This window comes from Sturnus vulgaris, chromosome 8 (assembly GCF_052056855.1).
Source record: "Sturnus vulgaris isolate bStuVul1 chromosome 8, bStuVul1.hap1, whole genome shotgun sequence".
Lineage (NCBI taxonomy): Eukaryota > Metazoa > Chordata > Aves > Passeriformes > Sturnidae > Sturnus > Sturnus vulgaris.
The window spans coordinates 20,255,377-20,283,191 of NC_142250.1; the positions used below are offsets into that span (position 1 = coordinate 20,255,377).

General features: G+C 37.7%; 2 protein-coding genes across 3 annotated transcripts in view; one reads left to right on the forward strand and one right to left on the reverse strand.

Annotated features, from left to right (window-relative positions):
* The window catches only part of MAPK8 (mitogen-activated protein kinase 8), a 242,209-nt gene that overhangs the window by 128,106 nt on the left and 86,288 nt on the right, over positions 1 to 27,815 (forward strand). The window lies entirely within an intron of this gene.
* The window catches only part of FRMPD2 (FERM and PDZ domain containing 2), a 54,527-nt gene that overhangs the window by 4,715 nt on the left and 21,997 nt on the right, over positions 1 to 27,815 (reverse strand). Inside the window, exons 16-38 of the mRNA XM_014875418.2 lie at positions 27,507 to 27,614; positions 27,269 to 27,385; positions 26,566 to 26,801; positions 25,904 to 26,008; positions 24,873 to 24,966; positions 24,337 to 24,422; positions 23,998 to 24,145; positions 22,786 to 23,000; positions 21,832 to 21,930; positions 20,300 to 20,664; positions 17,611 to 17,905; positions 16,572 to 16,730; positions 15,749 to 15,923; positions 14,455 to 14,665; positions 13,229 to 13,266; positions 10,686 to 10,772; positions 10,215 to 10,279; positions 8,638 to 8,799; positions 7,619 to 7,787; positions 6,294 to 6,370; positions 4,164 to 4,249; positions 3,501 to 3,613; positions 1,490 to 1,638 (exon numbers count right to left, since the gene is read on the reverse strand). Of these exons, the coding sequence (XP_014730904.2) occupies positions 1,490 to 1,638; positions 3,501 to 3,613; positions 4,164 to 4,249; positions 6,294 to 6,370; positions 7,619 to 7,787; positions 8,638 to 8,799; positions 10,215 to 10,279; positions 10,686 to 10,772; positions 13,229 to 13,266; positions 14,455 to 14,665; positions 15,749 to 15,923; positions 16,572 to 16,730; positions 17,611 to 17,905; positions 20,300 to 20,664; positions 21,832 to 21,930; positions 22,786 to 23,000; positions 23,998 to 24,145; positions 24,337 to 24,422; positions 24,873 to 24,966; positions 25,904 to 26,008; positions 26,566 to 26,801; positions 27,269 to 27,385; positions 27,507 to 27,614 (3,359 nt within the window). The remainder of the gene's footprint in view (positions 1 to 1,489; positions 1,639 to 3,500; positions 3,614 to 4,163; positions 4,250 to 6,293; positions 6,371 to 7,618; positions 7,788 to 8,637; positions 8,800 to 10,214; positions 10,280 to 10,685; positions 10,773 to 13,228; positions 13,267 to 14,454; positions 14,666 to 15,748; positions 15,924 to 16,571; positions 16,731 to 17,610; positions 17,906 to 20,299; positions 20,665 to 21,831; positions 21,931 to 22,785; positions 23,001 to 23,997; positions 24,146 to 24,336; positions 24,423 to 24,872; positions 24,967 to 25,903; positions 26,009 to 26,565; positions 26,802 to 27,268; positions 27,386 to 27,506; positions 27,615 to 27,815) is intronic.

Here is a 27,815-nt window from a genome sequence, read left to right on the forward strand (position 1 = left end):
GTGATATTTCCAACCCTCATCCTCAGACCCCATCATTCCAAGTCCCTGTAATATATTGCTCTATTATAGATGTTTGGAATATTGTCTTGGCCAAATGTCAGCATTTATGATTGATAACACAATGACTAAAGCACTAACTATTGTATTAATAACAATGCAATAATGACAGTGAATATTGTAAGTGATGGAGAAAGTGATAAATATAGGGAACAGCACCAATGATATTAAGTGCAAATCATACAGGCATTAAGAACTTCACAGCAAATTTAGGGGAATTGAATGCAGTATAGTCAGAAGCAGGAATGTGCAAGTTCATTTCATTTACATTTTTGTGTTACCTCGACTTCTTTTATTCTTCTGCCTATTTGCTATGCATTGCACAATGCTCAGCTATCACGTTCTGCCACTATACATTTAAATGAACAGAAGTATGTGTGACAGTTCTTGAGCACTTTCATCTGTTACTTAGGCTTTTACTCAGATAAAATATCCACTGGCTTTGGTAAGCAGCACTTTACTTATTAGATCTTTATGTTTTCTGTGCAGATGTGTGACTCAGCTCTTAGTAAGCTATACCTACATCAGTAATGGAATGTAATGAATGGAAATTAATACATGCTCTTGAGCCTTCAGGGAATGTCAGCAAATCCTATACACTTGAGCCTGTGGGATTTGGTGCCCAGAAAGTCAGAGCTATAAAGGCAAGTGTGAGAAACTGATAACATTGTAATTACTATGGAAAAGTGACAGCCATCCATTTCACTGGTAATGAGCATGTCTTTTAAAGGAAAATCCAGTACTATGTTGAAGAATTACAAAATAATCTGTTCTTTGGGAATTTGATGATAACTGCATACTCTGTTTATGTTCTGAAACAAGAGATTTTACAAGCCTTCCTAATTCTACATTTTCTTCATGATTTATAGGCAATCAGATGTAATTATATGTTTTCATTATCTGTGGAGGTACATTACTTTTTCTTGTAATTTCACTAAGTCCCTGACCATAACAGTATCTTGTGGCAATGAGTTCCGGGGATAACTGGACTGTTCCATTGTGTGGAGCATTTTCCTTTCAAGTGTTTCTACACTAGTGAATCCTTAGCAGCATGGATTTGTTGCTTAGGTGCAGGCCCTAGGATAGTTCTTAGGCAGATGTTCAGCAGAGCTGAGGGAGCAATAAGAAGTCAGTTTAGGAAAAAGTGATTCCTAATCTATGTTATGAATGTTACATTATTTGTTTTCATTCTACATGGCAGTATCTTTAATCAGAGAACAGTGTAAGGCTGATATGCATGGAAAGAGAGAGATGCAGATACTGTACTATCACCCAAAAGCAGAGTAGAAACCCCATTTTGGCAGGAATAATTGTCAGAGAAAAAGGATTCAGTAAAGATATGCAAGCTGAACTCCCATACAGTATGCAGAAGGGTATTAAAAGTCACTTTCTTAGCTGAACTGTTGGTTCTTAAAAAGTAATCACAATTTACCATAAACTCCTTTAGCACCTCTTGATTCTCAATCCGCAGCTGAAGGCCTTGAATAAGACCTGTTATACCAGTCCTTGGATCTACTCCACTCTGTGATGGTTTCAAGTTAATTAACTGAGTCAGTTCGTCTCCAGAAGCAAAGGTTCTGTCTATGTATCAACAACAACAACAAAAAAGAAAACAAAAAACCAAAACACAACAACAAAAACCAGTAAGTTTTTAATTATTATTGTTCATAGTGCAGAATCTTGGCTTTAAAAACAAAAACTAGAGAGCTGCAGTATATATACATATTTTACTGCTTATATTGTAGAAGTGAAATGTGAGAAAATGGAAGAAAATATTTGCAACTTACTTATGTTCACAGCAGAAAGAAGAATAAGTCAACATCATGGATACAAGCAGCACCACATTTCATGTTATTTGGAACAAATCCAACTATTGCAAGTTATTTCCTCACAGAGTTTCTAAATACAGTCTGTTCTAAATAAACTGTTCTTGCAGAATTGGAGACTTTAATGCTAGTTTATACTGATATAGGAGACTCTGGCCATATCTTCACAGAGAATCATCATGTTTCCAACGCTTCCATGACAATTAGTATTGCCACACTCGACTGCTAGGAATAATCACAGCAAATTCTTCCTTCCTAAAGTAAGCAAATATATTTTTATTTTCATCTTAACTCACATTGCCCTTCAAGAACAAGATATGAACTGTCTTTCATGTACCAAAGTCAGAATTCAGTTTTACTGCTTAGCTCATCCTGAAATATATGTTCTGATCCAATACTTGACAGATTAAGAAAATGGATAAACATTGCATCTCCAGAAATATCACTACTTTATTGGAGCTTTTGTTCCCATGGTGAATAAAAACAGTAGCTTGTTATGTGAAAAATAATGGTTTGAGGCATTTAGAGGAATTACAGAATTTGGGTTTTTTAGTCATAGGCTATTGTTTGCAAAGGATAACATACCAGCTGTCTCACAGAAAAGCTGATGATATGTTCCAGGGGTTTGTTGCAGGATGAAGACAAGAAGCAATGCTCAGATTTCCTCTTGTAAGGTATCGTTGCTACTCTTAACTAATTTCTGTTACAGTAGAGTTGTACCTGCTATGTTTTTATCCGGGCTACAACTTGGCTCTGCCTTGCCTGAGCTTCTAAGACACTTTCTGTTTGCATTCCACTCTCTAACCCTCAAAGAGGCTCCTACTACCTAGTTGAGAGTGCCAGTGAAGACAGATCCCCACTCCAGACAGAGCACATTATTTCCCACACAATTCTTCCAGATCAAGGGGAATTAAAGAACCCCAAACTCTGAGCAGGTAGTAAACAATAGATTGGTTATAATTTTCTGTATTCTGGCCAGCAAGGCTTGGCAGTGTGAGGATGTTACATGTGTTTTACTTCTAATAAAAGCCATCAGCAACTCATTTCTTCCACTGGGTGAGAAGAAGCAAGGAGAGAGAGTAATCTGTACTTCACAGAATCTGGGATATACTGCAAATCATTGTCATTTGGAACAGAAGGAGCTTAATTTTCATAAAGGAACAATTAGGCAGATTCTGTAAGTACTTCTGGTGTCAGAAGGGCTTTGACAGCTGGACTGTGAAAGTGCTTCAGTACATGCTGAAGAACATAAATTCTAGAGTTTTAAATGAAATTGTCATGGGGGGTGGATTTTAGTGATTCTGGGAACAAAGCCTTGAGAGAGAATTTGACCCTTCATTCTGCATTTTTAAGTGTTCAATTAACTTTTTTTGCAAAATCATATGGGAACAGCAAGGGGGAGAGGAAAGACCTCATGATGTATTTTAGAGTTACAAAAGTTTGGATGGCCTATTTATGCATCAGTGGTTAAAATTGTGTCTTGAGTGCCCTGGTCTTTCAGACTGAAAGAGCAAATCCTTAGCTTGTATAAAAGGCACTAGTATTGTTCTCAATGTACATATATGGAGGTGCTGGACTATATTGTTGAAGAAACAAGAGAAGTTTTCTCATGATTACTTCTAGGTAGAGCAGGAATCCTGTGGGGCATAACATCATCTTCCTTGTTCCAGCTGCCTGACTCAGACTGATTTTCTCTTCTGCAGCTTTCACATCCTGCACATTTCTGTGACCTGTAAAACAGCATCAGTTGAAGTGGCAGAAGCTTTGATAATACCTTTGATAATCTGAACCATACAAAGATTTTGTATTTAATCTATTTGTGCTCACTTTTAACTTTCTTGAGCAACTATTTTCAAGAATTATTCAGAACTTTGAAGATCATAAGTTCAAGGAGTTGTAGTAGCATTTTTCTGGACAATTGTTTGCAAATATAGCTACTGAAAAATACTAATTTTGGTATGTGATTGTTGTTGATTTTTTTCAGAGGTAAGAACATACTCTGAATAAAAAGCTACTCAAAAATGACTGGAAGTGACGTTTCTCAGAGCTAGAGACCATTTTCATGTATGACATTTTCCGATTGTTAGCCCTTACACCTGGAAGCTTCAATTCGCTTGTTTCAGTAGATGTGTGGAAGCTGTTTAGCAGCTCTTCCTGCAGGTGGAGCTGCATTCCAATAGACCCGTGTTTTGTTATTTCATACCATATTAGGACAGAAATATAAGAATAATTCATCCCTGCTATTTATTTGAATAGTTTTACTTCATTTGAAAGACTTACCTGTCCAAAATATTACTGATGATATCCTTATAGTCTTGTCCAGCCAGCTGAGCTTGCAGAGGAGATTTGTCTATTTTTTCTGCATCCTGCAGGTTTCAAATAAGAAAAAGCTGTGTAAAATCAGTACACAGAAACATCAAGAATATAGTTACTTTCATCAACACTCTTTCTTTTTTCTGACAGAAATGTCCTTTGCTGTCCTTTGCTTGAGAAGGAAAGGGAAAATATAATAGTTTCCACTCTCAGAAGAAAGTGTGTATTCAGTAACTAATTGGAGTAAAAAGCCTTATCAGCAGCATTTGTAAGTTTCTGAAGTATAGAACAATACAGTCTAGACACACTTCTACATGAAAAGTTTATTATATCCTCTCTGATCAGAAAGAAAATACAGTCTCAGCAATCATGAGTCACACTCTTCCCCTCCCAATTCTTAGCAGCAGGAAGCACCAGTGTCTGAGATGGAACTGTTGGTAATAATTTCCTTTTTTTTTAATCTTATAATGCCAATGGTAGAAGCAGGGTGAAGCTGCTCTGCTGAAGAAGCACTCACAGAAGAACTGACAGAGAAGGCAGACCCTTGATGACCCTCCACATGCAATGGAATCAATAGTGTTGGTGGCTGTTTTCCATCCTAAAGAGTAATAACTAAGTCTTGCATTTAAATAATGATGCAGGATATTTGCTGTTAGTATGTGAAAGTAGCTTTTTCTCAGCTGTAGCACTTGATAAATAATTATTTAAATTCTTAGTTCAAATTGGTGTTTCTTCTTTCACTACTTAAAATTTCAGATGCACTCAGAAAATACCCTGGCATACTGTATACTTCACATACTGAATGCCCTAGAGAATCTTAATGGCATCTCTCACTTGTACTTTATTTTCTTAATTTTGTGCATGTATCCCATTAGAATAGGGATGTCTATAGCTGCTGATTTAAGCCTGAATTCATCTACCCAGTTTCTGCACCCACTGATTACATAGATCAGACACTGCTGTATTGATTTTGTTTTCTATTTGCAAAGAAAATATCTTTCACTGCTTCATTTTTACTTTCATTATTTAGTAGCTTGTAATTTTCAAAGTTTATATCTCTGGAATAGATGGCAGCTGTGCTCTATAAAGTAAAGCAGAAAGTTTCTATTCATAGGAGACAACTAAAGGCAAGCTGGAAATAATGAAGAAGAGAGAGGTTAATGGAACCAATTCAGGGAAAACACTAAACACATGCTTGAATTTAGGCATGTACTTTGCTGAACTAGATAGAATACCCACGTTGCTAAAAAATAAATGTTTCCTTTAATACCTTGCTCACTGGGGGATCTGATAGGTAACCTGTAACCTTTACTACTATCTCTTACTTCTCATTGATATTATTTGTTGAATGTACTTCTGTGTCAGATCATAGATATGACCTTATTTTGATATTACATTTCGTCAGTCTCTAAAAGTTTATTTCCAGCACCCATTCCAACAGCATGCTTAAAATTCCACAAATTCCTCTTCAAGGTTTTCTCAGCTTGTTTATGTCAAGGATTCTTACAATTTTTATTTTTCTAGCTCAATTATATTACTTGAATCAGGGTTTCGGTTTTTAATTTGTTTTATGGAGGATAAGAAAACCTAATTTCTCACATTTACTGAGGAGTTTTACAGTTTTAAATTTAGAAATAATAGATGCTCTGAAATTTAATGTGGAATGTTGCAGGACTTACTAAGATTCAAAATCATAGCTGTGTTTGAAGAAATTTAGATGCATTTGAATTACGAATGCAGTGGAGATAGCTGAATAGAAATCTTTCAATGTATATAGTTTAGAAATACTGAAAGAATGGCAAAATTAATAAATTATTCATTTCAGTATTATAAAGAACTAGAACAAGACTTGCATATGCAACCTTTCTTCCCTCCACCCTTTTAGCATATGTACTATACTTATCATATGCTCTTATCTCAGTGGAATCCTGACTCACTCAAATGTTAGCAGCCCTAGTCATGGGAGCACACTTCCCTCACATTAAACTTTTTTTCATTAAGAAGGTGTGGCTCTTGCCCACATTGCAGCAAACCCATGTTGTAAACAAACAGATGAGTACATTGCCTGCTAACTTCTGAAAACTTCTCTGATTTTACCTTGTTGCACATTTGGTTGGAGCCTTCTTCCTTGAAACTGAAAACAGGCTGAGCTTGCAGGCTTTCCTCACCACTTGCTGAATACCAAAAAACAAAACCAAAATCAAATGCATGGAAATACAGGTTCATTTATTTTCTGCTGCTTAGACCAAAGGACTTGGACCTCAGATAGAGCACTGAGTGTCTTAAACTGGCATGGAGTCACCTTCTTGTGAATGCATGGGGGGGTTCATAGAGCACAAATGCTATATGTCACCAGCAACAAAGCCAGCATAATTCAGACTGCCAGAAAATACACTAAAGGAAAGCCCTGTATCAACAGCAGCTATAAAAAACCTGAAAAAGATTAAATCTGCCCTTCTAACCCAGCTCATTCCTTCACAGTGCTAAGGGGAAACTAACATAGATTAACTTTGCTGCCAGTACTTCTATAATACCGTTGTGTTTTGCAGGAAAACAGTTTAAACTTCCCAAAAACCATGTAATTCACAGATATCATGTAAGAAGAAAATGGTAATGGCAGTGTCTTCTTGACTAAGAATACTTGAAGCAAAGCCCCCAGTTTGTAACCAGCAGGCCAGAAGGAGGAATTCTATATCCTTCCCACTTAGGTTTCTCCATTACAGGAAATGTTTCAGTATTCAAGTTGAGAACTATAAATATGTAATCTACTGGTAATTTTATATCCTTGCTTCCTCTCTCAGCTTTAATTAGTATTTAATTTTTGAGTATTCAGTAGATCAGACCATAGAGCACAAAGCTCTTCCATAGAGTTACTCATGCCTAAAAGTACTGCCCTGTGCAAGATGGGTGTGCTCTCAAATGAATAACAATAGACCTGGGAGCAGAGGCTTTTGGATTTGAGCATGAACAAGCCCAGAAGAGAGAGGATCTGTCTGCCAGACAGAACAGGACTTGTAGTGCTTTCAGGAGATAAGTAGGAGTGATGGGATGTGAAGTTTGTGGGAGAAGTATTTTAGCAACTGAGCCAAAAATGGGCTGTGATTCCATCAGTGAGTTGCATAAAATGGGGTAAAATCAGACCAACATTCATGATTTAAAAACTTAGACTGAGTTAAAGCTTCTTTGAGGGTCTTGCAGCTTTGTTCCTAGACTTAAAAATCACACTTGGGCGTTCCTTCCCTGTGGTCCTATGTCTCGAGCAGTTTAGCCAGAGCTACAAATCAGGGTGAAGAATGTGTTTGTACCTACAGCTATGAAACAGGACTAACTGTAAAACTGACTTATTTTGTTAATACCAAAGTTGAATTCAGGTAACACATAATCCCACTTCTGTCATATAGTGGGTGGATGTAGCTGCTTACCAGGCTCTGCTTTTGTGTTTGGAGTGGAAGCTGTGTTGCTCTGGTTGCCTGAGTAAGCCCAGTGCAGAGCCAGGCTTCGGCAGACAGTGAGCTGAACAGTGCCTTGAGCCTTGCGCAGCAAATCTGTGACTGTTTGGCGTGGCAGACCAGACACAAAAGTCTCATTCACCTGAAAAACACAATGATGTGTATTCACAGATTCTTGTAACACAAAGCCTTTTTAAAATCACATATCCTAGCACTGGGAAATCTTTATATAACTTTTTTGTACTTCATGTGTCATCATTTTCTCCCATTTGTGGGAGAGAATTCTCATTCTCTCCCAACTCTCTTGATCCATCATCTCTATAGACAGCAGGACACCACAAAATTATCATCTGAGATAGTAAGTGGGCTTTCCCCCATTCTTCAGTGAGAAGATGAAGGAGAAAAAAAAATCAGAAAATGAAACAATTTTGAAACTCATGGAGGAAGAAGAAAAAATAATTAGGGGTAACCAAAAGGATGATTTATATTAAAAGGTAGCAGGGTGGCTAGGATAATAAGATTTTAAATAAAGACTCAAAAGCCCTAATTCCAGTGCTTTTTGTTTGTCTTGATAATATCTAACTGGCACCATGGCAGGTTCTTCCCAGGAGCCTCCTGGTTAGCTGTGACCTGCATGCTTGGCCAGTTAACTCTGCTTTCCCTGAACTTTCTCTCTAATCCTCACCAGGCACAATTACAGTCAGGAGTAGGTGCAGTTGGCTGCTTGCTCTGTGATTGTGGGTGCACCTCTGCTGGAGTGTCCAACCACCAGCTCTGGGGAGACCCAGTCCCAGGGGAGGTGAGCTCACAGGGGCTCCAGGACAACCCTGTGAGCACCAGGAGATGAGGGACAACACCTTTAGGTGTTACTGTGCAAAGCAGCAGCACATTTCCAATCTGCACCACCTTTATATTGAACTCATTGAGCTATTGAGCTCATTATAGAGTAAGTGGAGAAGCTGTAAGCCAAAGCAATGAACATCAAACATTACCTTGAGTAAGATGTCACCAACTTGAAGTCTCCCATCTATATCTGCACTGCTGTCCGGGCTGATGGCTTTTATTAGGATAGCCCTGCCATTTTTTCCACCAACCAGTGCAAATCCTAGGCTTCCATTTTCTGCTTTTTCCAGTTCAATCTTAATAATGAAGTCCTACAATAGACAAGGATGCAGTCTAAAGTGTATTTTATTCAGGGCTGTATATTGTTTGCATTTTTATTACCAAAGATTCCTATTATTCCCACAGTCCTCACTGTCTGATGTGGAATATGGGATATATCCCACTCTTGAATAGATCCTTAGAGCTTCCAGGGATCAAGAAAATAGCTGCATGTATGTATCAGAATGAAAACAGGACATACTTGTTTTCATACTCTTTTTAATAATTGGTGCTGGGGAAAATAACCCCTTAAGAGCAAAGAAACATGTACTTCTGTAATCCTTTTATAGTATATCAAATAAATCACCTTAATTGACAAATAAGGCATTCATATCTCCAGCATGACATTGATGCAGTACATAGTTTATTCTCTTATTTTTCTATAATTTAGATCTTAATCTTGTAAGCCCAACATTCCCATCTCTTTTACTTTAGCACTTCATTTGCTTTCAAAATCAGCTGCTTTTTAGGGTCAAGTACTGTGTCAGAAATAGCAGCAAGCTCGAAATGTTTGTGACTTGCAGCATGACTAGTTCCAATGCCACAAATATCGGCCTTGGAATTTGTTTTTGCAGGTTGAACAGATGAACTATCGTGGATTAAATCATGCAGAAGAAGCAGTAATGGTGATGACATAATCAAAAGCAAGAAAATTGTTCAAATTTTTTGCCAAATTGGAGGTCTAATTTTAACAAGAGACAGCTTTTTTTTTCTTTTTAAACCACAATCAAGAGAAAACAAGTTAATCTATTCACATGAAATATCAGTTCCAATTTTGGATAATTTCAATTAACGTTACTTTTCATGTGTTTGCACCAACAGAAGTGATGTTTGCACTTGTAAGAATTTTCAAGCATTTTATGCTGAGCATAGAAATATGCCCCAACATGTTTTTCCCCCAACAACAACATTCCTGTGTATTCAGGAATTAATAATAAATAATAAACAAATTTAAAAATGCAAAATTCTTGCCAAAATCAAACTGTATTGGTCTATATCAGTGCTGCATAATCCTGCAAAGATTTGGGCTAATTTTACTCTCTTTTCAAATGTCCGTCTGACAATTGCAGAATGAGACATATTAATCTGCTTTCAAAGATTGTTGTGGAAAGTGTTTCACAATTGCACATATTTTCCCCAGAATCCCATGCTGTGACATGTCTTTGCTACTTTCTTTCTAAGCATTGAAAAACAGCAAGGGAAGAGTCTGTCCTCAGGAATTGCCCAGTGCATTCTTCTGTGTGAATGCTGAATACAATTCAACACTTACAGGACACTTTCCAAGTGTATTATATTCACATTTTCAAAGAGGGGAAGAAAATACATTAAATATCGCTATTGAAAAAGCCTCACTCCTTATAGCTTACTTCACTTGATGAACCACCTCACACCTCAGAGTGTCACTTACTTTACATTCTGGAGAATCGGGAGTGTTCTGCTGAACATCACAGCTTGTTTCCTCCAAATGTCTCTCTGTGAAAAAGCAACAACAATTTTTAGATAGTTATCCTGATAAAATATTCTGCAGTATCATACTCAAAATCTCATTCAGAGGCATAATGAAACATTTTATATGTGAAATACAAAATAAATCCTATGGATTTATGCAGCCTAAAACTCCTGAAATGTGAACCGCACTGTGACCTTTTTACCTCCCTGTGAGCAGGTTCCAAAACAAGCTTTAAGAACTGTGTGCTTCAGAGACACCAGATGGACAACAGTAATGTATAAATGTTCTCTGAAACCCTGAGGGAGGTAGGCTTTTTATGAAGAGTTAATCTTTCCCAGTTGATGACATAATCACCTATAGACTTATTTGCTTTCAAAGAGAAGGCACACGGTTTTACTAACCCTAATTGAAAAATGCAAAGTTCCTTACCATGTTGATGCAGCAGATGCTGTTCCTGGGAGTTCAGGTTTTCATTTGACAAGGAAGTATTGGCTTTCTCTGTTTCAGCCAGTGGCCCTAAAAACATACACATATGTTTGTTCTGACAGGCCTCCTGCTAAACTTCATATACTCATGGAATGTAAACTCTGGGCTTAGGATATTAAACAAAGCATCAATATCCATTATTGATACTGTATGAAGCAGTGTGAGACCACTGCATGATTAAGTTTGCCAATTTGCACAGAGATATAAACATTTCAGTTGTTAATTGCAGAGCGACTGCATCTTATCCATTGCTACTTTAAAAATTGTAACAACAATCAGAGACCAGACTGAGTCACTTTAGACATGTGGCAATGATCAGGCAGATGAAGGAACACTCCCACCTCTACCCAGACCCCCCAGTTTTGTGGTTTTGCTTTATCATATTTTGGTGATCTTAACTGTCTTCCACAAAGTACTCTTAATGTGTAAATTATAGAAAATAATGAATGTCCCGTAGTTTAAAAAGAAGTTACCTATTGCAATTTTAGTATGTGTTCTTGTAACTAAACCTATAAAAATGAAGGCTTACTTTCTTAATAACAAATTATTACAGATTTCTCTATAAATCTATCAGTGATGATAGCAAATGGAACACCAAATACAAAATTACTATAGATTTTTCGAAGTGCCTGTAAAAGGGAAGAATCATAGTACATACAGCAGTTTGGGTTGGAAAGGACCTTAAATATCATCTAGTTCCCACCTCTGCCATGAGCAGGGACACCTTTCACTGGACCAGGCTGCTCAAAGCCCCATCCAGCCTGGAGCTGAAGATTTTCAAGGATGAGATGTCCACAGCTTCTCTGGGTAGCCTGTTCCAGTGTCACACCACCCTCACAGTAAAGAATTTCTCCCTACTATCTAATCTAAACCTGACTCTTTCAGTTTGATGCCATTCCCCTTGTCCTATCACTACATGCCTTTGCCAAAAGTCCCCCTCCAGAATCCCTTTAGGTACTGGAAGGTGCTGTAAGGTCTCCCCAGAGTTCTCTTGTCCAGGCTGAACAACTCTGTCTTCACAGGAGAGGAGCTCCAGCTCTCTGACCATCTTTATGATTTTCTCTTTAAATTGCTCCAACAGGTCCAAGTGCTTCTTATGCTGGGGACTGCAGAGCTGCATGCAGCACTCAGTGGGGTCTCACAGAATAGGGGGCAGAATCCCTTCCCTCAGCCTGGTGGCCACACTGCTTTTGGTACAGCCCAGGATATAATTTCTGGGCTGTGATTGCACATTGCTCAGTCATGTTCAGCTTCTCATCAGCCAACACCCTCAAGTCCTTCTCAGGGCTGGTCTCAATCCGTTCTCTGTCCAGCCTGTGTTTATGCCTGGGATTGGTCTGATCCATGAGCAGGACCTTACACATCTTGTTTTATAGGAGAGGGAAGTAACTGTGCCAGTATAGAGTTCATAGCTCTATCAGAGGTGGATCAGGTCTGGTTAACTATTTGTACATGTCTTGAGAAGTCGTGGAATCTGCAAAGCTCACACAAGGCTGTGTAAGCCAGGTCCTACCAGGACATACATTTGCTTTAGTTCTATCACGTTAACTGAGAGCACACATAACTTAATCTGTATCTTGTAGAAAATTGTTTCAGTTGATAGAAACAAACACATGGCTACCTGTGGTAAAGTAGGAAACCTGTAACTAACTTGATTTGGAATAAGTTCTTCAGGTAGCCATATGCCAGTATTCAGATGAGTGTAGGCATGTGAATAATTGTGGTCCAGGGTTACTTTTTGAGGTCATCTTTGCATGATTTTTTAAAAAAATTGAGATATCCAGTCAGGTAAATGACACTGGTGTTAGGCCTGACTTAATGCTGCAGCCAAGTGTGCATTGGAAAGTACTACTTGCATAACTAACACCCTTTGTATGTGCTGACCTAGATGTGATACCTCTCCTTCCACCTGAGGGTGCAGATACAGCCTGTGCTTGCTGAGACTCCTTCTGCTGCTAGAGCAATTCTGGTCAAGTCTTTGTAGATGATTACTGAAGTTTTGTAGCAGTTAGAGTACCAAATATCTCTCCTGAGAGGAATGCTTTTATATTAACTAACAGATATTAGTGCTGCCTGCTGATTTTATATAGTTTATTAATAACAGTTTTAAAAGGTGGTCTAGATGATGAAGTAGTGGCTCATATTAAATAGTGGCTCAAGAAGTGCTGGAAAACTCCTTAGAGAATAGTTTCAATCAAAACAGATGTTGAAATATCACCATATAAAATTCCTATTTAATAACAAACTTACAAAATAGAAACTGAATATGTAACAAATTACCTTTATTACAGAGAACTATACATTTTATTTCTGTCTTTAAACAGCTACCAAAATTTCTTCAGACCCTTAAAATGGCCATAACAGAAATACTGAATGCCAAGATACAAATTGGTATTAACTTTTCAATGCAATGAAAGACCTTCTGCTTACTTTCAAATTCAGAAGCTAGTTTTAAACTAAAACCCAAAAATATTAGCCTTACTTACTATTTTCCTGCTCTATGGGAACCACTGGATTGCCATTTCTGGGGGCAGAAAAAGTGAAATATGTGAGCCATTAAGTGCTGCATGCTTTGTAAAGCACATATGAAAATTATTTTTAGAAATTCAGTTTTCGAAATAGTAGCTGTCCATCTACGATTTTGTTAGTGGTGCTTTTCTAAAGAGAATTGACACCAGTATATGAAAATATTTTACTATAGTGAAACATTTTATTGAAATGTGTTGGGAAAAACATAAGCCTGTTAAATCACCTGGCCCAATACAAAACTGCTTTCTGGTCCATTTCGAATTCATCTTTGGTTACTCTCTATATAAAGTGGGAATGCTCTTTTGTAAGTTCCTTTAACATAATTCTGTTTACTCCTTGGTTTGTAAATTCTGACAATCAGGACAATCTGACAATCTGCCTACTAACTTGTTGTACAGCAAGATGTATAATGAGGCAGCAGTTTCTTCTTCTGTTAGATAAGCACAAGTTAATAAAACAGTGATAAAAGTTTGAACGACAAGTTCTTAAACGAAGTTTAAGACAGCTGTGACAGCTCTGTCACATGCTTTGGTTAGGTAACTCAGTTACTCACATGCTTTGGGTTAATATTTTAGTGTTCCTCTGAGATCTTTGGAAGCTATTTCTGCATCAATCCAGGACCTGAGCTGGTGTGGTATCAGACTGTGGAACACAATGAATCTAAAGTGCAGCCATGAAATGATGTGCAAAATCCTTTACAGCCAATTATTTTTCAGGCCTGGAAATACTTTCTGGTCATGCTGCAGGTTAAATGCTGCATTTCTAGTACCTTTCTAAAATGTTTGGCTGTTGGAATTATCTCAGAATTTCTGATCAGAGGTAGTTTCTTGTAGTTGTGAATCTGAGATTGTCAGAGGAAAGTTGACACTAGTGATGGAAATACAAAGATTTTCCCTAGAGAAAAAGATATATGAAAATGGTGCTCAGCCTCACAGTTAAAGGCTTCATATTTGGTTTTAGATGATGAAATTTGAAGAGTTCTCATTTGTGTTGTATGAGTCTACTTGTACTCACTGTGTTAGTTGTAATTACTAGGAGTTAAGATATCTTAATAATGTTATTTATCAGCTTGCAACTTTCAGACCTTTTTGATAAAGAATTTTTCTGTTTTTTGTTGTCTGACTTCTTGATGTAAAATTTAGAAACTTGCTTTAGCATTAGGATCAAATATGCTCAGATTTACCTTGTGGCTTTGATTCGAACATTCTGGGTGGCAGCTTCACACACTCTCACTGCATCATCCAGGCTAATGCCCTCAGTGCACAGTCCACAGATGTAAACAATCTGATCTCGTGGCTGCAAACTGCCTTCCACACTGGCAGGAGAGCCAGGCACTATCTCTAGCACATAAATACCTTGTAACTTGCTTCCAGCTCCTCCTGTCAGCTTCAAGCCTAGAATAATGCAGAGAAAGCATCTTTTGTGGCAGAGTGTTTTGAATTTAACTGTCAGTGACTTAAAGTGGAATAAATGTGAGTCATTGAAAGATAGGCTGAAGAAATCACTGACATTATAAATAACAGTCTTTCCCCAGTAATATGGGGTGTATAAGCTGGATTGAAAGAATGAAATGCCATTAGATGTGAAAAAAATATGGAAAAACTTAAATGGTGGTGTCCATCTCTGTTTCAGTGCTGCTGTAGTGCTTTATTTCACCTGATGTTCAGTAGTCATTGCAATAGGACACTGAGCTGCATAGCAGCAGCTCCCTCATTACCAGCACACTTAAATGCCTTGCAGTCTTTAGGGTGCCATTGGGAATGGAGGCCTGTGACAGCTGAGGAGGAACCTACACAGTGCAAACAACATTCAAGGGATCTCTGAACAAACTACTTCCTACCTGGAAACAGGATGTTGTACATGAGCAAATATAGCCATACTGTTTTCTGAGTCTACAGTTTTATCTGTGTGCAGTACTCATAACATGCTACAGAAATATCAAGATACTCACATTGTGAGGATTTCTTTTATCATTTGTATTGCACAATATAGATAAAGCCTTGTGTCTGTGATGAATCAAGGATTCAAGTGGAGATTTTTTTGAATAGCACACTGTAGTTTCAACCTGTGGCTCATCCTTCTTAAACTTTACCTTTTCTTCAATCTTTTCTTTCCCTCCAAAATAGATCTTTATGTGTCTCTGCAGGTAGTAGACATTATTATCCAACTACCCAAAACTTATGTACATCAGTAACATAAAAATATGAGACTGGTAATCTGCCAGAAACTTCAGTTAATAGGGTGATAATGCAAAGATCATTTTTCCAGCTATCTTCATTAGTCTAGTAAGATATATTAGTCTTCCCTCTTAGGTGTTGCCCAAAATAAAGCTCTCATTCCTTGGTCATGGGTGATCATGAAGAGCATAAAGGTGTCAAGGTCAGGTTGGATTATACTGATCCGAGACCACATTTGCTTATGATTATCTCAGGCTGTCATTCCTGTCCAAAATAGCAAATACAGCATTTACTACTCACCTAGCTGTCCATCAGCTCCCTTTGTGAGAGTAATTTCAGGAATCTCATCTGGCCTAATTGAGGAACGTGGGTCACTGTCAGCACGACCAACCACAAGGTGCAGATCTGGAGGAGAGCTTTGCAGTAAAGTCAGGACTTCATTGCAGGGTAAAGATGTAACATCAATTCCATTCACCTAAATGACAAACCAGTAAAATCATGTCAGATCTCATTAACCATCATTTACTTCCCCCTCTACTCTGAATTTTGCATATGAACTTAAATTAGGTTTTTACTTTCTTGTAATTGCTTTGCTGTGGTATTTAATGTCAATAAGTTAAACAGCTAAGATTGTAGTAATATTTCTTTTCTGAACTTTTATTTTTCTGAATGCAGAACTTTAATAAAAGGAGCTTTTTTTTCCCATTGAAACTCAGTATCTTGTTGCAAAAAACAAGGAAGAAGGTCTTATGCAAAAAAATTGAACATGAACCAGGCTGAAAAAAGGGTTTAGTCTTACATTACAAGGGACATAATTCCTGCATCCTTCATGAGTCACCTATCCCCTTATAACATTAATTCAGTGTATGTTCATTTAATTGGGAAGGCATTTAATGTCTCACTTGTCTAAAATTGCTCCTAGATTCATATTATTTACCTGGTCATACAATCTATTCAGTCTAAAATTTATCCAACTGAGGTCAGCAGAATTAGATTTATTATATTACTCATTTACATACCAAAAAACGTGATAAACGGGTGATACAAAATGAAGAATGCCAAAGCTAAATGACATTGATCTCAAATATTTTCTCCTCTGCATAAACACAAACAATTACTGTACCATAATGATTCTGTCTCCCCTTCTCAATCTTCCATCAGAAAGGGCAGGATCATTCAAGATTTCATCAACGTACAGGCAGGTGTCCATTTTGTTAAGAACTACAGAGAATCCATAACCATTGTTCTCTGATTTCGTCAAAGTCACAAAGATCTCCATTTCCTATTAAAAGAAGCACAGGGTATGTTTAATTTAGGCTTTTCTGTTGCTTCTGTAACATCTTCCATAACTGTTATATGCAGGTAGGCATCACATCCTCAGATGGTACAAGAGTATGCAAAAGGTGTTCTGCCATGTCCCAGAATTGAGGAGGTTCATGTTGGTTGATTTATAGGGCCTAATAAAGCAGAGAATACCACCAGGACCTGGGATTAGATATTTGGAATGTGTAAAGATAGGCTTGGAGTCCTCTGAGCTGATAAGTGTAGTGATAGCAGGGTGCAAAGATTACTGTTGTTACTGCTATTGCTGTCCCACTGAGGGAAATGCCTGCAGCTAAATTTTGTCCACAGTGCTCTCAAATTAGTAGGAATTCAGAGCTCATTAGTGCGGTAAGAATGCAAGATGTTGAGCATTTGGCAGGACTGAGCCTTATATTTTGAATAGTAATTAGCACAAGGATCATACTTCCTTATCAGGACATTACAGCACTATCACTGTAACAAAGTGATTTTCTGCATGGCCTTGAAACATGGCAGAAAAAACTCAAGTAGCTGACTCCAATTAATTTTAGAAGCTACTAGAGAGCTTTTGGGCCTTTGTACACTGAGAATAATAATTCAGAACTTTGGAAAGTTGAAGAAATAGTAAGATGTCAAGAAAAAAGAAATTGCCTTAAGGCAAATGGTTAATAATTCTGGAGAGCCGGGCATAGTGGAAGGTCTGTTTTATTTGAAGATCGTGGATATTCAGGGAAGTAAAAAAAAGAAAAATAGTAAGCAGAAATAGTATAGAAAATGAGTTACAGTTAATGTTTAAGACTGTAACATTCTTTCTTTTTCCTTGTATTCTACCTGTTGGTAATTTGGTGCCCATCACATACCTGAGTGCAGTCTTGATTTTCTTCCTTCTGTTCCTCTGGTTCCTCCAAGTCTTCCCATTCATTGTCACTGTCATGAGTCTCTCTGGCAGGCAGGGATGATGATGAGGGGCCACAGACTCGTGGCTGTGGGGTCGCAGTGGTTGCAGAGACTGTCTCGGAGCTTCCTCCTCGTGGAAGGGAGGTCACAGACATTGAGCTGGCAGTGAGATACTCTTCATCAATAGGGGTTAGAGAGAGAGTTTCAGGCATACATTTTGTGTTCTTTAGGTCATCATGACTCTTATTAAATACACGGCTGGAAAATAAAAAGATTGCAGTGCTGGGGGTTTCCTCCATGTGCTTTATTAGATGGCCACTGACAAGTCTACTGCTTATGCATTACCTTGTTTTCATTTTAACTGAATTACTAGTTACAGCAATGAAATGCTGTCTGAATCCTTCAATAGTAGTATAAAAACAAATAAGTAATCAATATTTTGCAAAGCTACTTGAAAGATTAGAAAGCTTTCATTATTCACCTTTACAAAATCTTCCAGTCTTTTAATTTTTTACGGCATTAATTAGTACTTTGGTTGCTTCTTGAAAAGAATAATTGGACAAAGCCCAGACCATTAATTATTTCATCTTCCATAAACAAATTAGTTAACTTTTCTGATAAGCAGTATGGACATTAAAATACCACTGCATTTTTTATATTAGAATTTTTCTGGAAAAAGGAATGTCAGCCACATTTCTGGTTTCTACAAGTCTTTCCTTGGTAACTGAGCACAGACCAGAAACATGAAATATGAAGTGGTTCCTGTTTCTTCATGAAAAGTAGAAATCCTTACTCTTCTTTGTAAGTTTTATGCTTGCCTTGAAGCATATGAGTTGTCTGAAAAGCATCAATGGACTTATTTAATTAATTGAATTAAAATTACTATTGATTCTGTTCTATTATATTGCAGACAAAGTATTCAGCACTTTTGATGTTCAAGCCCAAACTGTAATCATACATGCTGTGTTGAATAGTTTTGGTTGTTGTTCTTCATGAACCCTAGTAGAAACTGTTCCATTGTCTCCCAAAAATTGACCATTATAGCGCATTTAAATTCTGGAAACAATTTTGTTTTTTAAAGTATGTTTTCTTCATATCAATCCTTATTGAAATATTGCTAAACCTCATTCATCTTAAAAACACCTATAGTGGCATATTCATATCTCAGTCAGCTGGGATATTTTACTCTTTGATGGAAGTGAACTGTCCATCATCTCCCAAGCAAACATACAACTACAGTGAAAAAAAATTGCATGGCCTGCATGAAATCACAGAAGATGTCTGTAAAATTCATATCAGAAAATTTATGTATATTTGCATTAAATGTTCGGAGCAATCTGGAGAAATGTCTTCATTAATCAAAAGGAAGTCCTTTATTAATGCCTATTTCCTTCTGGGGATTTTCTGTGGTTTTAGCTGGAAGGATTTAAATTGAGGTTATGTTTAAAATATTGTTTAAAATGCATGGCATCCTAAACTTCCCTGGCTGCCTTTTAAAAATGCAAAAGCTGATACTAAATGATACTGAAAATATATCAAACAGAAACATTTATTTCAGAACTTCCTTTTTGGGACGAATCCAAAACTTTTCTTGGAATTCATATTTTCCCACAATAAACTTAGCTTTGTTGAATCTGTATTATCTCTTGCAAATATGTTTGGTGCAGACATTTCTGCTGGTTTTACTCTCAGAAGTAGAGAAGCAGATAATTTAGCAGGAGCTTCATTCATGAATCGAGTGAAGTTTCTCCACTGGACAAAGAGAAGCTAAAATTGTGAGCTGCCATTATGATCCCACTTGACTTGCAGTGTCAGGTAGGGCTGTCAGTCCCCACAGACTGGACTGTCTGGGGCTATGCTTGGTGAGTGTCAAAAGTAAAAAAATTATTTCAAGTGACTGTTCAGAGAAATAGAATAAAATTACTAAAGCTCTAAATTCAAGGCCTCTAGAAGACTTTCAATTCGTCTTTGCATCAATCCTTTCTGTTCTGATAATTTATACTTCTTTGCACTGGGAAAGATGATGAAAATGTAATGGATTGTCTTCTCTGTGACAGTGTCTGATATATCCAAAAGAGTGTAAAAGGAGACTGTGTCCATTTGCACTATATTTTATTGTATAATTCCTCTGGCTCAGGGGTTCTATTGGCTTCTGAGGACCAGAAAACAGAAAATAACCTTTTTTTCTCCTTGATCACAGTTTGTCTTCTGAGGTGTTTTTATATCCTATGAAAAAATTTGAAATTAAGAGATCACACAATAAGAAAAAATTTTGGTGCCTATTTAAGTCAACTGTGAAAAAAGTGAAAGTAAAAGATCATATAATCAATAAAAAAGTATTTGTTTCCTATTTAGGTCAACAGGAAGCTTTCCACTGGTTTCAAATGGCAACAACCTTCAGCTGAACAGCATAAATTATTACAGTGATGCAGAACTCTTACAAGTATCTCGCAATGCAGACTTATGCAAAATTCTAATAAGATGAGAGTAAATAAGGAAAGCAGATTAGGCGAGTCAGAATAAGATGATAAAATAAAATCTTCAGTAATCAGGAGTGATTAGAAGCAGAGAGAGCCTTAAACCTAAGCAATTAACTTTCAAAGTTCTAGGAGCCAAAGGAAAGGCTGCAGAACAGATTTCAGTATTCCCTACCTTTTGGCCTGTCCAAATTCACATGGTGAGTAGCAGTTCTGCTTCACTTCCTCCTCTAGGGAGTGGAAGACTTCAGAACTGGAAGCTTCTTGATGAATCTTCCAAAGATGCTTATAAAAACTCTCCCTGGAAGTTGGGAGTTTCTTTATGGGTTTCTCTTGAAACTCAGCTTCCTGTTCTTCGTAAGCTGAGCTGTCATCCTCAGGAGGCTCACTGAAATCTTCTCCCACTGGAGAATCAAGGCAGTCTTCGAGGTCTGGAGAGGTGCTGCCTCCATCACTGGTGGACTGATCCATACTGGTTCCTGCCTCTGTGCTGCCTGGCATCTCTGCCACCAAGTCCTTAATTGGAGATGCTGCTGGAGTCTATAAAAAAAACAGAAAGGTTAATGTAACTCGTTTTTAATCGTACATCTTTTTTCATTCAAGAGCAGAATATTTTGAAAAAGCAATATTAACAAGCTTCTGAATGGGAAAATAACAAATGGTATCTGGAAGGAAGCAAAAAAACATAGAAGCAGGTAGTCTCTTGCCAAGTAACTCTTTTGTCCTAATGCTTATTTCTCATGTTCTATAAGAGTTCCAATCAAAACTACTACATCAGATCACTTTCACCAATGAATTATTTGCTAGAGGTTCTTTTTTAATATTTCTGTTCATATCATGCCTCAGTGGTGTGTCTATATTCTCTTCATTCCATAGAAGTAGCTTCCAGACCTGACTCCTGTGCAACTGTCCACAGAAATCAGCCAAGGGCACACTGCAGCAGAGCAGCAGGAGTCAGGTTGTTATCTGGAGATGGTTCTGACTGATTTCTGCCTGCCTGTGGGTGGCTATAAACCTTATTGGCATGGAAACCATGAGTGGGCCATTCTGAATGGAGCAAGAGTAGTGCAAATGCATATTCCTTATAAGAGTATTTGTTATGTGTCCATGAGTTGTGTTCAAGAACCAGGAGTGATAATGCTAGCACATCTAATGGCAATGATTTAGTCTCTGCAGTGTCTATGGTTTGGGGGTACTTTTTTTTTGTTTGTGTTTTGTTTTTCCCTCTGCAGATTCTGCTATCAATAAGAACCTGAATAACCAGTTGAAACCATTATTTCATTTATTTAACTTCATTAAGAGATCGTCTGGATAGGAAAAGTTCTTTATTCTCACTTTGGGGAGTTAAAATAGCTGCATTTGAGAACATCTGCAGTTTCTGGCTGTGGATCTGGTAGAGCATTTTTAGAAGTACCACTAAAAGACCTGCTTGGGTATGTGCTGTTTTTCACTCCAATGATAGTACAACAACTCAGAAGTTGTTGGACTGGGATAAATATGTTTCATGTCTGCCACATTTGTAATATTTTGGCTACTAAGAAAATACCAGTTGAACTCTGCAGGTTGAGTTGGAACCAGGAAGGGAAAGAAATGGAATAGAGGGCCTTGGAGAAAAGGGAAAGTTGCCTTGTTCAAGACTGAATAGAAAATGTAGTAGTGTCTTTCCAGGTTTATAGAAGCAAGTTTCTGTCAGAAGCTTTGCCTTACCAGAGCAATCTGCTCTATTTCTGGAAGAACACCTTTTGGTGGTCTGCAAAGTAGCAGTGTAACTTCTCGAGGAGCTCCTCTTAACAAATGCAGGACATCCTAAACAGAAAGAAGGAATATTATATTTCTGATGGAACACAGTATATGGTACATGTCATTTTACCAACTGAGATGGAAAAAAATTTTATTGTGAATGCTACATTTCTGGAATTTGTGTCTCTCAGCAGTGTCTGAAGGCCAGTATTTACCACTGCAGGATTGTCATACAAATGGACCATAGTTTATATGTGAACATGTATCTAAAGTAAAGTCAGTTCTGTTTACAAACTTCTGTTTCACCATCAGGCACAGAGGTTTAGGTTAATTAATTTTCTTTTCTTGAAAAAAACAGGATTTTCAGGCAAATTAATTGAAACCACATGTGGCAGTAACCACTTCTGGTCAATTATTTCAGCATAGCTCCCCAAACTGCCATATTCAATTAAAAAAATAAATCCACATGTAGACCATTACCATTTAATTTCTTCATTGAATATAGAATTTCTCATTCCAGGTTAAAAGCTTACACAGGACTTATCACTCTTGGTAGAAATTGGATTCTGGGGCATTATATTTAGCATGACATTACAAAGCACAAATGACCACAGGGGGAAAATTGTTCCAATCATGCATAACAGCAACAAAGATTCCAACTAATTAACAACTGGTGTGCATCTAACAAAAGAATTCATACATTAGTGGTAGAAACTTAAAAATTAAATAGCAGAAGGCATTTGCTGTCAGAATTCATTTAGAAAGGAAATTCTATGTAGGAGTTCTAGAGAAGAATCCTACGTAGAAATCAGATTAATTATATGTAAATTCTGCCTCCTTCTAGTGATAATGAAGTTTAAATCCATTGTGGTTATTAACCTGTTACCCAGATGGAGCCCCAGTAATAATTCTTCCTGCTACCTGATACAGGAGTCCTTTGAGAGGTTTCCCATTCACAGCTAAAATGACGTCTCCAACTTCAATTTCTCCATTCTCTTCAGCTGGCTGCCCTGGAAAAAGTCTTTTGATCCTGACAAAGGCTCCTCCAAGGTGTTCACAAGCATCTCCTTCCATCTGCAGAACACTAAATCCAAGGCCTCCAGAATTCTTGGTTAATTTCACTTCAAATGTGTTATCTGCTCAAATCAGAGGTTAGAAAAAAGTAGGAACCATGGCATATGTACCTCCTGAGGAGCCAGTATAAACTATGCTCTCAAAATAATTTTTCCCTCTGTGCTGCAGAGGTAGATCTACTGATACTAAAGTCAAAAGAAAGTTTAGGTGTTTCTTTATCTTATGTAAGTCTTTGAAATCTCACAGTTAGAATAGGGAGAGCTGGCATCTATTCCACCATGTGTTCACAGTCTGGTACAAGCCCATAAAAGAAAAAGCTTTTTGTACCAACATAAAGAGATTTACATGCTATCTTTTTCTGACATTCTTCTCTAAGTGTTGCAGTAAGTAAATACATTTTACTATTCTGTAGCTGCCCGGTGTTTGTTTAGGTCTTGCACTAACGAGCATAAGCTAGAATTGGAGCTACTGCTCTTTCCAGTCAAGAATGAGGGATCAGGCCTTTCCCAAACACCATGCTTTAGCTGAATTCCAGTGTAGAGGAGTAACTGCTTAATGGAAAAGTATGGTTCAGACTTAGTGTCTATTGGACCACATTCCATAAAATATACAGCATTGATTTGTTGACTAAATTCTGTGTAAGTGGTCTCTAAATCTTCTGCTTTTAAGAAGTTAGGTGGTGGCAGTCTCCAGTTCACTCCAGCTTCATCCCTGTCACAGGATCAGCAGTTGTGAGGCTCTCCCTGGGTAACAGCCTGGTCACATCCACACAGCTGCACAGACTGGGGTGTCCCCTTGCCAGCCCAGTCTCACAAAGGCTGAGAGATACAGTATTTATGCCTAGGATAAATTCAGCTATATCTAGCCTCTATAATTCTATAATATAATGAACATCAGAAATATTTTGTTCCGAATTGATTTTTGATAATGTTGAATAGTGTCATTTTATTCAGTATACAATTTTCTTTCCAACCCACAGGAATTTCATAGAATTATTTTCATTCATTCCTTTCCTGCACATCGTAGGAAGTCACCCTGAGCTCCTTCTTTATCACTTACCATCTGTCAAAAAGCAGCAGTCCTTGGTACCATCTGTGAGGGATGTTGCCACAGAAACAACTGCACATTGGTCCTCCTTTCTGTCATTAGCAGTCAGACATGGCTCTGCCAATTGGTAGTTTCCCCTTTCTAGAACCAGTTTGGCAATCTAAAACAGTGATGAACAGGTTCCAGTTACACAGGACACAGTGAGCCCTAAGTCTTTTTTACTTTTCTGTTTAGAGGAATGGGGTTGGAGCAGAGGGGGGTGGTTCTTTTGGCCAAGCTTGGTTACTGTGCTTCATACTAAGTCCAGTTTAGTCTACTGGGTATCTTATTGATCTCTGCTGTTGTACGAACCTGGCCAGACTTCTTTAGGTGTTCCACAGCCTGTTTGTGGGTGATGCCACAGAGGCTGATGCCATCTACTTCCAGCAGACGATCACCTGAGGTAAAAAAAAAAACAAACACCCAGTTGCTTTGATGTTCGAGTTCAGAGGGTGAAAACCTTGAGGCTGCCCATGTTACAATAGATCTTCGTGCTTACATGTGTCAAATTAATACTAATTAATAGGAAAGCAATACTGTTTGCTGTACAGCACTCTGTAACTAGCAGCTAAAACATTCCAGGGTATTCTGTAAGTAAATGAAGTGATAGCATCTGGTTATCACAGTAGCAATGATCACAGTCACTAGCCTGATGGCAGCTACAGAGGGTAACAACGTTGGTGTGAGGCTTCTTTTTTTGCAGTGGGATCCCTACATGTAGGGACAGGCTGAGGAATGATGGACCATATATTGCATTTCCCAGCTGTAACACCTCCAATCCCAAATGTGTTTCATTGTCCACACTAACTGAGTTCTGCAGCCCAGGATTTTATTGCCAGACATGTTACCTATCTTTATTTGTCCGTCCTTATCTGCTGGTCCCCTGGGAATAATTGACTTCACATATATCCCACCATGACGCACACTGGTGTTAATTCCTCCCTGCAAAACATGCCCACAGGTTAAAGTCTTCATATATTCTTCCTGTGGTAAAAATCAAAGCAACTTACACATGCATTGGAAAGTAATTGCTTCAGGAATTACTTTCTTCTTTAAATAATGGAAAAAAGGGAAAGAGGATATTACTCCAAAACCCCATCTAGTTGTAATATAAATCCATAGGCAGTAGTAATCTTATTTTATTTTCTCAGGAAAATGCAATGTATTTCTATGTGACTATACGAAAATATTTACTAAACATTCATAAATTTTTCCCTATGCTCACATAAAGTGGTCTTGCATCTTTCAGTTATTCTCTAGCCCAGCTTCTAAGCTGTGCAATATCCATTCTTCAATTACTAATCTTTCAAACAAGATATCAAGCATGGACCTGAACTTGGGCACTCAGAGAAATTCCAGATTAACCTAAGAATCGTGATCTATCCATCTACATCCCCTGCCAAATTCAGATGGAAAAACAGCCCTTAATTTCTTCTGCCAGCAACAAAATGGCTGTTGCTTCACATTCCATTTCAGCAAAGACTGTAAATACATCTCAGCCTGGAAGGGTAAATTCAACTTAAACAGGAAGGACAAGGACTTGTTATCCAAATGTGGCAGACAATTTTCACTGCTGCCTTCACTAGTCCTCCCTGACCAAACTCTGCTTTCAGTGGTAGATCTTGATCTCAAATTGAGTAAGGACAGAAAGTGGTTGTGGTGCCACGTTCTTTATGCCAGGACACTTCTTTCACAGATGGTGTGGGTAAGAAGCAGGGAATGAGCAGAGACAGCACTTCATGCATTCTGTGTCAATCAGTTGGACACTTAGGTTTAAAATGTGCTGTGCTAACAGCTTCTGTTATCAGCCTATCTTCTGTCTTTGTTCTCTGTCAGGTAACAATTTGATAGATAAATAAAGATTAACAGTAACACTTGCAGTCACGCTGATTCCAAAAGTCCCATCTTCTTTAACAAGCTCCACCATGTAGATTTCCTTTGAGTTAGTTTCTAATAGAGATGGTAAGTGGGAAGAATCAGCTGCCTGTCTCAAAAATAAAAACTTTAATGAGATTACAGCGTCTCGCTTTAAAAAGAAAGGGGCGGAGGAATTTAAAAATAAAGGAAGAGAGCATTTCCAGAAGATATAAAAGGTTTTATCTTGCTGTCACTGTAAACCTGGAGCAATACCATTTATATCCCTGATATTATTGTAAGCTTAGGCTAATGCTACTCAAAATGCAATCTGTCTAAATGCACAAAACCTGAGTATATATAGGGAGGATGTCTGAATGTAAGAAATTAGACACTGCATGTTCTGTGCCTGGCTTGAAAACTTAAAAGATTGCAAGAAAATAATCAAAATTTTGTTCCTCCTCTGGAAAAGGAAAGAGATTTTAAAAAATATTTTATAGAACAGTTTCCCCATTTATTCACATATTCCAGACATGTCTGTCATTTTGACATTTCTGATGTAATTTATTTCAAGGTTTTTTATCTCCTTTCCTTCACAGTTACTTTCCCTTCTAGATATATCTGGTATGTTGTTATATGTTGTGTGCTGGGTGCAACATTACTGAGCAGCATCAAAATCTCAGTTACCTCTATATCCAGGCTATCAGCTGAAGGAACTGGAATCCTAGGGCCCAATTTTGATGCTAAATTCCAAGAGAGAGTCTTCTCAAGTTCATCAGTATTTGTGTTCTGTTCTTTGGGGAGAGCTGTATGACAATCTCGAATCTTTTTTCTCCCACTGTCTGCACAAGAGAGTTCAGATCCACTAGTGCTGTTTCCTCTTGATAGATTCTTTTCTTCATTTAATCCTTCTTCATACATGTCTGCAAAACCATACCAAAATAATACCTTGTTGAATGCAAATAGCAAGTAAACTTGAAGAAAAATATTGTTTTAATCCAGCACAAGAAAACAAAGGAACTTCCTATTTCAACTGATTGTGAAATCAAAACTATAAAATGAGTTAGTCAATGTAAAATGGAGCACTGCTATTTTAAGTGTTCAGAAATGTGTTTGCTTCCTCACTGCAGAGGACTGTGACTCTCTGTCAGAGAAAGAAATGCCAACATTTCTTTATTGTTCAGTAAGGCAGCCCATAATAGATTTTTTCACACTGGTGTAGCAGAGACATCACATGTTATCTACTAGAAGTCGACTTTTTTAGAGTATGGTTGTTGTAACTGGCAGTCAGTAGCAGGAATGTAGTACTACATCCCAGTGCCTAATAAATATGAGTGTCCTGAGTTAACTGTTAGCATCCCAGAGCCAGCAGAGCCATTTGCCTTCCTACCTTTGGGTTGAGAGATGATGAGCTCCACTTCCTCGGGACAGTTCTGTATGATTTTAACTGCAGTATTAAATGAAACTCCCTCAAGACTAATATTATTCACAGAGATGAGTCGTCCTCCTTAAAAAGAAAGAAAGATAAAAGTAAGAGAAAGCATGTCTAAATAAGGAAATAAATCCAGAGTAGCTAACTTTAAACTATGCAAGTATTTTAATTCTAATTAAAAACTACAGAAAATAACCTGGTTTCATATTTCCAGCTCTGTCTGCAGGTCCCCCAGGGATAATTGAAGCGATAAAGATACCAAGGTCTAATTTTCCTACATTTTCTCCTCCAATAATTACAAAACCTGCAAAAATGAGATAGCATGAGAATGCAAACATTGTCACTATTAAAAAAGATGAATCTTAGGAGCACAAAAGGCTTTTACTCCAATGGCATAAGTTTTGTACATGATCTGAAGGATGGGGAGCTTTGATTTACAGGGCATCAAGGTCCTGACTTGGGAGAGCTTTAAACTTACAATATAAATCAAGTATGCTAATGAGTT